This window comes from Podarcis raffonei, chromosome 13 (assembly GCF_027172205.1).
Source record: "Podarcis raffonei isolate rPodRaf1 chromosome 13, rPodRaf1.pri, whole genome shotgun sequence".
In the NCBI taxonomy this organism is placed as follows: Eukaryota; Metazoa; Chordata; class Lepidosauria; order Squamata; family Lacertidae; genus Podarcis; species Podarcis raffonei.
Genome location: NC_070614.1, coordinates 28,772,422 through 28,784,240, shown reverse-complemented (window position 1 = coordinate 28,784,240; position 11,819 = coordinate 28,772,422). Strand labels below are relative to the sequence as shown.

Below are 11,819 nucleotides of genomic sequence, written 5' to 3'. Positions count from 1 at the left end.
AGGTGCCAAAGTCCTACTGGAAAATGAAATCAGCATCCCCATAAAGCTCGTCTGTGGAAGGAAGCATGAAGTGCTCCAAAATCTCCTGGTAGACAGCTACGTTGACCCTGGAATTAATGAAGCACAGTGGACCAACACCAGCTGATGACATGGCTTCCCAAATCTCTTTTCTGATGAGAGCAGCTTTTGCATCTCATTTGGAAACCAAGGACCCAGAGTCTGGAGGAAGAATGGGGAGGCACACAATGCCAGATGCTTAAGTCCAATGTGAAGTTTCCACAGTCTGTGTTGATTTGGGGTGCCACAGGCTGATTGTTAATTTGGGGTTTTCATCAGCTGTACGCCATAAACATCACAATTATAACAAATAAAGGCTTGATATATCTCGCTTTGCATGTCATGAGTCTATCTCATATATTAGTTTTACCTTTTAAGTTGAATTACTGAAATAAATGAACTTTTCCACAATATTCTAATTTTTTGAGTTTCACCTGTAAGTAAGAAGGCAGGCACATGGGAGTTGGCTGAGGCTGGTGGGGCAGTGCCCTGTTTGCCCCAATGGACCAGCCTCCACTGAGAATGAGGCTGTGATTCTATGGACATAGGAAACTGCCTGATCCCAGCTCAGACTCTTTGTCCACCCTGCCCAATGTGGTCTACTCTGGCTATCCAGGGTCTCAGACAGAGATAGGACTTTCCCATCCATCACTTATTATCTGTTTCCCCGCCTCCCGCCTCCACAGAGATGCCAGGGGCTGAACCAGGAATCATCTGCAGCCACTGAGCTAGGCTCCCTCTTCAACCATCTCATCAGAAGTTCCACCGCCTTGAGAAATAGACACACACACACTGCTTTATTTCCTATACAGGAGAGAAACAGCTTGGATAAGTTGATCCATTACAAATAAAACAGCCCCAGAACCCAACTGCTTTGGAAATGGAATATAGTAACAGTATAAGCTGTAAGCATGGAACAACCAAAAAACAAAAAAAAAATGTGTTTCCCATTTATTGTGGCAGATCTTTTTATAACAACAGCCAACTTGGATCAGGCCAGTGATCCATCTAGCACCTACCTTTCTGCTGTCACCAGCCAAATGCCTCTGGGATGCTCACAAGCAAGGCTCCTTTTGCTGGTATTCCCTGGCATCCTGCCTTTGACCACAGGCATTTAGCTATTGGGGCTAAATATGGAGCTGTTAAGCCAGCGTGGTGTAGTGGTTAAGAGCGGTGGACTCGTAATCTGGTGAACCAGGTTCGATTCCCCGCTACTCCACATGCAGCTGTTGGGTGACCTTGGGCCAGTCACACTTCTCTGAAGTCTCTCAGCCTCACCCACCTCACAGAGTGTTTGTTGTGGGGGAGGAAGGGAAAGGAGAATGTTAGACGCTTTGAGACTCCTTCGGGTAGTGATAAAGCGTGATATCAAATCCAAACTCTTCTTCTTTTTCTTCTTAAGCGGCCTTGCACTAAATCACATCTCCGGCCCAACGAGCCCAGTACAATATACTCCAGGGACAGGGAACCTGTGGCACTCCAAATGTTGTGGGACTCCCAACTTCCACCATCCCTAATTGCAACTAATCTGCCCATAATAGCAAAATCTATTCTCCTACCTCCCATTATCCCTGACCAAAGGACATCCTGGCTGGGACTGTCAGTTCCAACACCTGGAGGACCAAAGGGACTGGAATTGCCAGCAATTGGAGCTCTGCCCTTCCTTTCATGCTAAGGATGGGGTCTGCCACTGAGCTACGGGCCAGGAATGGCATGGACAGCATCAGTGCAAATTCAGCCATGTTCCTGCCACCAGCAACCTTTACAGGCGGTCGACAACAATGATGCAACAATGACGCTGAGACTCTCCTCTTGAGAATTTGCAGCCTGGCTCGTGCACATGGCTGCCCCTGTCAGTAGGAGAAAGCTGCACCCTATGTGGGTCAGCCTTTTTAGTTCTCAAGATGCTGGAGCCACAGTCAACGACAACTGCTGGACAAAAGAAAAATTCATAAACGGAGGTTGGGGAGAAAAAGTCTTAGGCTGTGTGAGGCTGCATGGCTGCCTCTGAAGTCGGGTCCCCTTTCCAGGCTGCAGCCGGTCCTTCGCCAGCCGCATCCCCTTTCCAGGCCCCCATACTGCCTTCCCCAGGGACCGGATCCCCCGCTTTCCACACGGCAATGGCCGTCTCAGCAGACGGTTCCCCCGCTTTCCACGCCGCGGCGGTGACGGCAATAGTCCCCTCAGCGGCAGAGGAGGTGGCGGTGGCGATGCTCGGCTTCTCTTTCCAGTCGGCGGCGGCCGCGGCCACCCCAATGGCTCCGGGGGCATCGGTCTGCCTGCCCTTCCAGGCAGTGTGGGTGGTCATGTGGCGCTCCAGCAGCGTGCGGTGGGAGAAGTACTTGTTGCAGATGCAGCACTGGAAGCGCTCTGGGCGGTGTGTGCGCATGTGGACGTTGAGCGAGCTCTTCTGGGTGAAGCGCTTGCAGCAGATGGAGCACTGGAAGGCCCGCACCCCCGTGTGCGTCACCATGTGCTTCAGCAGGTAGTCCCGCAGGGAGAAGGAGCGCCAGCAGATGCTGCACTGGTGGGGCTTCTCACCTGTCGCGGGGAGGGAAAAGCATAGCAGGTCAGCCGAGAGGACACAGAACCCCCAACGCTAGAACCCAGAAACTGCCCCGTGGCGCTGGACCGAGGGGGACATCCCTCCTTAGGGGATGATGCCCTAAACGGCTTTGGTCCTGGTATACCTGAAGGAGCATCTCCACCCCCATCGTTCAGCCAGGACCCTGAGGTCCAGCTTCGAGGGCCTTTGGCCGTTCCCTCATTGCAAGAAGTTACAGTGAACCAGGCAGGTGGCCTTCTCGGCAGTGGCACCCGCCCTGTGGAATGCCCTCCTGTCAAATGTCAAGGAAATGAACAACTATCTGACTTAGAAGATATCTGAAGGCAGCCCAGTGCCGGATTTACATATAAGCTATAGCTTAGGGCCCCACTCTCTTGGGGGGCCCCAAAAAATTTAAAGGAAAAATCCCCTGGGTGTACATTTCCAAAATATAAGATAAAAATAATAGTAATACCTACATACAGCAACAGTGGCAAATGGCTTTAGATAACTATTAGGTCCATAAATTACCATATAGCATATATTCAACACAAAAAACAGCAACAATTTGTTGTTGACAAAGGACAGCTGGACATATGAAGGGCCCCATTACCTTCAGTAGTTTAGGGCCTCATCAAACCTAAATCCGGCCCTGCCTGTATCTGGAAGTTTTTAATATGTGATGTTGTGTTGTGTATCTCAATCCCCTGCCTGGTCAAATTTTCCAAAGATGCATTTATTTTATTAAGTGCCTGGGCCAGGGGATCTTCTGCAGACATTATGTGTATCTTACGTATTATGCTGGAATCCTCCCAGAGTGGCTGGGACAATCCAGTCAGATGGGCAGGATACAAGAAATTTATCATCATCATCATCATCATCATCTATGAATCAAATGGCCCAAACATTGTAAGCTAGCCTCGATGTGAATTTATATCTGGCATCTAAGTGTAGGTCTGTATTTATCTCTCTTGGGTACATAGTTCTTGTAAGCCACGACTGCAACAAAATGTTGCAGCATGGGTGGCTGCTGTTCAGGATTCCAGTGACACACCCTCCCATTTTCTACTTATCCCAGACTCCCAAAAGTTAGCGTTCTGTAGTCACTGAACCTACTCTCTGAGCTTTTGGGCAGGAAGGGGCTGTCTCCTTCTTTAAGGCTGTTTCCCTGAATATTGTATTTCTGCAACCTCAGGGTTGGCATGTGTCCTTGAACCCTATTGCCTCTGGCTTGCCCTGGGTGGAGGTTGAGGTGTGTGTACAAGCTAGCCTACTGTACAAAGTGCAAATTGCATTCATGGCTCCGCCCACAGTGGCCTCTGGCCCAACCAACCCCTGGAAGGTTTCTCCTGGAAGGGAATACTCCCCTCTAGATGAAAAACGGTTCCTCACCCCCACTGTACCCCCAGCAACACCCTCCCAGGAAGCTCGGCCTCATGGTGCCCATTACCAGAATGGATGAACATGTGCTTGGTGTAGTTTTTGCGGGAACTGAAGGTTTTCTGGCAGTGGCTACACTGGTAGGAGGGCTCTGAGCAGCGCGAGGGGCCGGGCTGTTGGCTCTGCTGCTCTCCAGCGCCATGCAGGGGGCCTGTGACCATGGCACCAGGGCTGAGCTGCACCATGTTGCTGGCACCGGCGTCTTGCTGCTGCGGCGGCGGCTGCGCCTGAATGCTATAAAAGCCCTGGGCCACCGCAGCCGGCTGGGGCATGTGGAACTGGAAGATGCTGGTGGTGCTGGTGGCCGTGCTGGCGCTGCTGACCTCCGCCTTGAGCTCCCGTTGGATGCCCAGAGAGGAGACGAAAGTCAAGCCCCCACTGCCGCTATTGCTGCGGGGCGGAAAGGCTGCGACGGCACCCGAGGGCCCGCCCAAGTCCTGTTTGAACTCTCCCGCCAAGCTCCTCAGGTTGGAAGCCTCCAAGCTGCAGTCCGAGTGGAACTTCTCCCTGTCCCGCATGGCGGAAGCTGCCGCCTCTTCGCCGCTTTCCTCCCCCTGCCAGGATGGGATGAAGGACTCCGAAAAGACATCCTGGTTCCCAAAGAAATCCTGGCCCTCGGCAGTGGCATAATCCAAGTGGAGGCTCTCCTTCCTGCCGGCCCCGCCAGCACTCCCAGAATCCTTTGCTTCCGCCTCGTCGCTGAAGCCGGCAGGGAAACTTCCACTCCCGCCACACTCAGGGAAGCAGCTAAGCTTGGCCTCCCTTTCTTCCACCACCCCCCCCTCCTGGCCTTCCCCACCAACCCCCTCCTCCTCGTCCTTGATGATGACAGGCATTGTCTCGGACAGCTGAAGCCTCACCGGCTGGCGCTGCTTGCGGCTGTGGCAGCTGGGCGTGGCCTCGGCGGGGTGGAGGTATGGGCCCCCCACCTCCCCATCGCTTATGCCCCCCTCGCAGGTGGCCGCCCTCGCCTCCCTGTGCTGGGAGGAGGAGAGGAGGTCGCGCAGCTTGTAGCGCACCTCCGAAGCGCAGAGCAGTTTGGGGGGCTCCAGGTGGGAAGCGTCGAGGTCCCCGGGCCGCGAGACGCTGCCAAGGGCCTCTTTGGGCGGCTGTTCTTGGGGCTTTGCCGGGAGGACCCTGGGAAGGGAGAGGGGCACCGGAGGCGGGGCAGTGGGAGGCTTGGGGCTGCGGCTTTGAGAGATGATCTGGGTGCATTCGTCAATGACCGTCTTGATCTGCAGGATGGAGGCGGCCGTGAGGATCTGCAGCGCTTCTGACTGGGCCACCACCAAGGAGCCACTGTACATGAACTCCACCAGCTGGCGGACCACCTGGCTGGGGACCACGGGCGGGACCTCGATCTCCGAGTAGCCCAACAGCAGCTTGTCGTGGAAGAAGGGGCTGCCGGCGGCCAAGACACAGCGGTGAGCACGCAGCGTGGCCTCCTGGATGTGTACTGTCACGTCACAGAAATGCCCTCCCAGGCGCTGCCCGTTCAGCGTCTCCAGGAGGGACTTGCTGAAGTTCTGGAGGTGGATGTAATGGACGGCTTCAGCCATGCTGTCCCGCATCCCTCACCAGGGCAGCCGGAGATCGAGATCCTTCCGAGGAGCAGCGTGCATCCCACGCGGGACAGTCAAACAGCAGACTCTTCTCGTACAAAGCCTGAAACACAACATTATGATGAATTGTTGTTATTACCTGCCATCCCCCAGAATTAAAAAAAACCCCAGTGTACACGCTTGCTGGTATTTAACCCAAAATAAATTAGCAAAAATGTATAGTTCAAATGTTTGTTGGAAGTGTAAGGAAAAGGAAGGCACCTTTTATCCTATATGGTGGAACTGCAAAGTGATAAAGGAATTCTGGGAAATGATATACAATGAATTGAAAAAAATGTTTAAAATAACCTTTGTTAAAAAACCAGAAGCCTTTCTATTAGGAATTGTAGGTGCAGAGATACCGAAAAAACTGAAAAGACCGTTTATGTACGCTACGACAGCTGCAAGGATGGTGCTTGCCCAGAGATGGAAAGACGACAAGATACCTACTAGGGCGGACTGACAGAAGAAATTATTGGATGACACTGAGATGGCAAGATTAACCGGGAAAATCAGAAAGACCACAGTAAACACTTGAACTTTAGCAGGCTTTAAATAACTCCTGCAATGATACATAGACTTTGGATATAATGGAGGATGGCAAATTAGATGGAATTGTTATATGCAGTTAAAAAGTTATTTAAGAACCCGTGGAGGGGAGGAGGGAAGTTTTGGGATTCAGAAGAATCTTGTGCAAAATTCTAATATTTGTAATAACATTATTTGTGTGAATGAACTTGTAAAACCAAATTAAAAAATTATTAAAAAACAAACAGTGTAAACGTATTTAATTCAGAAGGGTGGGCCCTGAAAACACCCATCTGAGGCGTCGAAGGCCTTTGGTATTTGGTGACAGCTGTACATAGAAGAAGCCAGGCGCACCTCTGTGGGAAGGGAATTCCACAACTTGAGGGCTGCCACAGAGAATGGGGAAAGCCTGGGGCAAAATAGCAACAGCACACACTAGGACACAGAGTGCGTATAACCCAGGCTGCCCTCTAAGGAGCTCAGGGAAATGCACCCCAACCAGCAACACACCTGGGACTAGTGGAGCAAGCCATCCAAACAAGTGGTGGATTTGATAGTTTGATCAAGTAAGTCAGTGTCAATATGCAATGCAGTTTGTTTTGAAATAGCAGGTAACAAGAATGTTACAGATTCATGCACAGAGCTATTTTACAAAAGTGAGATGTGCCGGGGTTTTAAAGCAGTGTTTCACCAAAAAGGCAGAGCAGAAATCGTAATAGAAGGTACAGCTGGTTTCAGGTGCTGCAGAGTGGGAGAGTGGCTGACATAACAAGACAGCCAGATTGCCTTCCAAATTTCTCTAATGGAGGAGAGTCCATGGAAAAAAATTAAAATTAAAATGACTGCACCTCTACTATTTTTTTCTCTTTTGAGAAACAGGGAGATAAACCACTTGATCCTACACAGAAAGAGAGATACAACTAAGTGTTGTGCATCCGACCACCAGCAGCTCCCAATGATAGGCAGGGGAATGGATCCAGGGGGTCTGGGACCCAGTTAAAAGGTCCTGACTCGACAGGAAGAAAATGTTTTTCTCTGGAAGCTGCAGCTGGGCGCCTCCACCCTCCTTTCACCGGGAATCATTTCCCAGGGCAACAAAACACCTCTGAGCCCAGGAGCTTTGACACCCGGATAGCTCCACCAGCAGCAATGAATTCTCCCCACCCACCCGAGGAAAGAAATCGGGAGCTGCTGGGCTTCAAATCCGGCCAGAACGCAGCACATGCAGAAGCCCCGCCTCCCTCCAGGTGTGCAAAGGTTAATAGGTGGCGAAATGCGCTCTGTCCATGCTCAGAGGCGCCCTCGCCTTCCTCGTGCGCCCTGAGTCCTGCCTCTCCACCTGCCCCCAAATCCGGGCTCTCCTATTCGGATCAGACCCAGGAGTCCGGGCTCCCGTCCGCTACCTGGGAGCCGAACGATGAACAGGATACTTGGGAGCGGAGGGAGGGAGGGGCGGGGCAAAGGCCGGGTGGGCGTGGCTTGCGCCAGGGTTGGAGGCGGGGCCCCTCTCACCTGCCGTCTCGGTCTCCCGCCAGGACTGGCCGTGCCGCCTCCGCTGCTTCCTGGCTTCCCTCCGCGCGGCCTCCTTCCGCGCACGTCCCTTTCCTCCCACCGCTTCCGCGCCGCCCATAGAGAGAGAAAAGTTAGAGGCACACGCGCCCTGTGGCTGCGGGGAAAAGCACAGCGCTTCTGCAAGAAAGCCGATTGAACTCAATGGCTGATAACGGCGGGGTTCAATTCACCTGCATGTTCTTGCATTGCAGGGGGTTGGGCTAGATGGCCGTCGGGGGTCCCTTCCAACTCTGCAATCCTACGATTTGATTTTAAATATATTTTCATTAAAGATTTATTGGTTTACAAAAGCATGTGCAACGTCTCATTTTTCAGGTTGCGTTTTCTACAGATGCAAGTTTCATTTGTTGCGAGACATTAGTGTTACCTTCTGCAATCCTGCGGTTTGGAGTACCTCGGCTTGGCTGCGCTCATTCGGGGGGTGTGCACGGGGAGCGGCGGTGCTCCGCCTGGCGGGAGCCCAACGTAGACGCAGAAAGGAAGAGAACGGAAAGCGGCGTGGCGATCTCTCTGCCCATTGCCAATCCCCTGAAACTCGGGATAGCGCGCAGTGGGCCTGCGGTCCAGCGAAAGCGGCGCGGGGATCCCTGGCCAGGCTGGAGGGCCGGCAGCTCAGGCCACTGCTGACCATTAAGAACAGAAGGAGAGCCCGGCTGGGTCAGGCCGGCGGCCCCTTCTCACCGTGGCCGACCTGGGGGGGGGGGAACTAGTGAGTAGGATCCGCGCCCAGGGGCACTCTCTCTCCCCTCCCGTGGGTCCCAGCAGCTGGCAAGCCCTGGCCGCCTTACTTGGGGCTGATGGGGCTTAGTCCTGGTGGTGCATCATCTGGCCTGCACCGCCTTACTTTATCCCCAAATAAGGCGGCATTTCCTCTCGGCTGAAGCCCCATCTCCGCTATTAGCGCTGGATTAGTTACAGGGCCGTCGTAAAACGCCCCCCAATTTCCCCCTTCCTCCCGCGCAACCTGCCAAATTCTGCAGTGCAGGGTGATGTTGCTATAGGCGCACATAGCATACACACAATCTCGTGATAACGAGACTACACTGCAGGGTTGTTGTAAAGTCACTGTCTGCCACATTCCCTCCCCACGCAGTGAGCTGGAAACAGTGTGGGGTCTCGGATTCTGACTTATTTTACTTGCGGGCAGATTGATGCCGTTTCCACCCCGCTAGCAAAGAGTAAAAAGGGAGTCAAAAAGTATTCCGGAAGTCCTGTTGTCAAGCAGGGGAAGTATCACTCTTCTCCTTTTTAAAAGTCTATGTGTTCGCCGGTCAAATCCGTAGCAAATAAGGGGGAGAAATATAGAGGGGCATCATTGTCTTTTAGACGATTTCCGGGTTCTCCTCGAAGACTATGTCTTCCGGAGCAGCGTTAGCGTATCCCTTCCAAGCAAGATTTTTACATTCATTAGCTCCGATTGGGCACTAGCAAGGTAGCAGTCAAGAGAAACGCTTCTGCTCTTTTTAACCCTGGATACTTAAATGTGTGGAATGCATGCATTTGGAGGCGTTTTCTAACAATTTTAGAAATTAACCCACCAGATGCAAATTTCAAGCCTCCCCATGTTGGGAAAACTGAAGTTAGGAGAGAGGAGCTCGTGCCTGATGGCAATCTAGCCCAATGTCAGTATTGCAAGTTCTTAGTCGGGTTAAGGCTAAGACACATTTACAACAACCTTGTAATGTAGTCGAGTGGTTTGGATTATTTTCCAGCCAACTATACTACGTACAAAACACTCCCCAGGTTGCAGCAAAGCCAGGATACTTAAATGGACGACTTAGACCTCCCAGGCAGCCCCAACCCAGCACTCAATTGCAGGTAGAAGCTTTCAGCTTATTTAACTTGCATGCAGTTACGTCTAAAAAACTAACCACCACCTCTTAACAATTTTACACGATGTAAAATTTACATTACAAGGAGCAGGACATCCTGGTTGGTTGGTTGGTTTGTAGCTGTGCTGGTCCAATCATTGTTGTCCTAAAATTCGGCTCATTTTTAAGGGCATTTATAATTATAATTGGAAAGAGGAAGAAAATAACAGTGGGCTGGCTTCAACTAAGTTCTACTTAGAGTAGGTCCCTTAAAATTGATGGACCTAATTAGTCATCTCCATTAATTTAAATGAGTATAAACTATACAGTATAAACCACACAGTATACAGTATAAATCACATATTACAAATAAGATATGGATTAAAGTAAAGGTAAAGGGACCCCTGACCATTAGGTTCAGTCGTGACTGACTCTGGGGTTGCGGCGCTCATCTCACTTTATTGGCCGAGGGAGCCGGCGTACAGCTTCCGGGTCATGTGGCCAGCATGACTAACCCGCTTCTGGCGAACCAGAGCAGCACACGGAAACGCTGTTTACCTTCCCGCCAGAGCGGTACCTATTTATCTACTTGCACTTTGACGTGCTTTTGAACTGCTAGGTTGGCAGGAGCAGGGACTGAGCAACGGGAACTCACCCCGTTGCGGGGATTCGAACCGCCGACCTTCTGATCGGCAAGTCCTAGGCTCTGTGGTTTAACCCACAGTGCCACCCATGTCCCTTAAGATATGGATTAGATTAATATTAATGCTACTTGTTTTCATCATTCAGGGGACAGAAGTGAGAGACCTTGCTTGCTTTCTGGAATTTTTAAGTCATCTGGTATGGAGATAGGTGGTTATTGAACTGAATAAGACCTCTTCCTTTTTACAGGAAACAAGAGAAGTGGGTGCAACATGTGACACAATTTTAAGTGGCCTTTTGACTTCGCCTTTGACATCTCCTGGTTGCATTTTGTCCTATTTTACCCAGTACTAAATCTCTCCACCCTTTGATGTGTGACGTAATAAGGGCAGCTGCAGTGGTGTGATAATTGCAGGCTATGTCCTGCTTTGAACCTATGTTTTTCTGCTATGACCCTTGTCCATTCCTACCCCCGCTGCTCTCCTGCAATAGCTGCTTCCATGCCCTGTTCATTCTCAGGCCTCCAGCAAACAAAAGCTGTATGAGGCACTAATTGGGCATTAGCACTAGTTCCTTTTCTAGCCTACTTCCGCCCTCATTGCTGCCAAACTCATAGAAAGAAGATGCCTGGCTTACACACTCTGCAGATGCTGGTGTGAGAAAGAAGAAAACCCAAACGGTTCTGGCTCCAGCATTTTTTGGTGGGGAGTGGGGACTCCGGCACTACACCCTCAGGCGGCCTCCCAATCTGGAAGAGGAGAGAATCCTGTCCTGATGGCACTCTTTCAATTAAATAACCATCACCTTTCTTGGATTCTTTATATAAAATGAGTTGGGGTGGTGGGCCCTCTGCTGGTTGTGGAATCCTGACAAATACCCAGCCTTGCTATTCTTTGGAACAAGCGCTGCAGAAAAAATCCAAGCATGTTTTGGGGTAAGATGGAGGCTCCTATAATAAGGGATGGCTTTGGAAAATGAGTGAGGTCCCAACTAAAGAATGGCAACTTAAACTGATGGAATATGCGCAGCTTGCAGACCTAACATAGAATAAGAGAACAAGAAGAACATCAAGAAGATTGGAAAATGTTTATTGAATATATTGGGGGGAGGAATTGTGTACACTTGAAAATGTTGCCAGCATTAAGATAAATTCAACAGTGTAAGCAAGTTTTGATGGGTGTATTAATGGAATACTGAATGGTTTAGCTTATGCAAAATATGCAGGGGTTTATGATATGCAAAATGAACCATGGAAAGAGAAGAAGGGAAGTCATTTTAAGGTTGTTTAAATGAATATTCTAAAGTGTAAAACAGAAAATGTGTTTGTGTGTGTGTGTCGGTGTGTGAGTATAATGCTTTCATACTCTCTGCAATGGCAAATAAACCAGCTAGCTTAACCCTTCCTAGAGTCTTCACTTCTGCCACCAAGTGAATGCCTTTATTTTTACTGGCTGCTTCTACTGAAACAATAATTTAATCCTTGTAACTTGTAATCTTGGATTGCCTCTGGCCTCAAAACTGAATCTGAGCACCCTTCCCCTGATATGACGGGGCTCTGTTCCCAAGCTGCCCGGAGCCAGCGCGCAAATCATTCTTGTCTTCCCAAGGTAAATGATAGAACTG

At 50.6% G+C, this 11,819-nt stretch overlaps 1 protein-coding gene across 1 annotated transcript; it reads right to left on the bottom strand.

Annotated features, from left to right (window-relative positions):
• Positions 1–1,843: 1,843 nt before the first annotated feature.
• ZBTB45 (zinc finger and BTB domain containing 45) lies at positions 1,844–7,793 on the bottom strand. The gene is made up of 3 exons (XM_053360900.1): positions 7,684–7,793; positions 4,053–5,707; positions 1,844–2,598 (listed from the first exon to the last, which is right to left on the bottom strand). Exons 2-3 carry the CDS (start codon positions 5,611–5,613, stop codon positions 2,036–2,038), a joined length of 2,124 nt encoding a protein of 707 aa, XP_053216875.1. The 5' UTR covers positions 5,614–5,707; positions 7,684–7,793; the 3' UTR covers positions 1,844–2,035.
• Between the last annotated feature and the right edge of the window lie 4,026 nt (positions 7,794–11,819).

What these genes read in the sequence shown, in the direction of transcription:
- ZBTB45 (XM_053360900.1), bottom strand. Translation starts at nt 5,613, where the DNA reads ATGCGGGACAGCATGGCTGAAGCCGTCCATTACATCCACCTCCAGAAC. An exon ending in GCACATGTTCATCCATTCTG is followed by an intron (nt 2,599 to 4,052) that starts GTAATGGGCACC and finishes TCCCCGCGACAG; the next exon opens with GTGAGAAGCCCCACCAGTGC.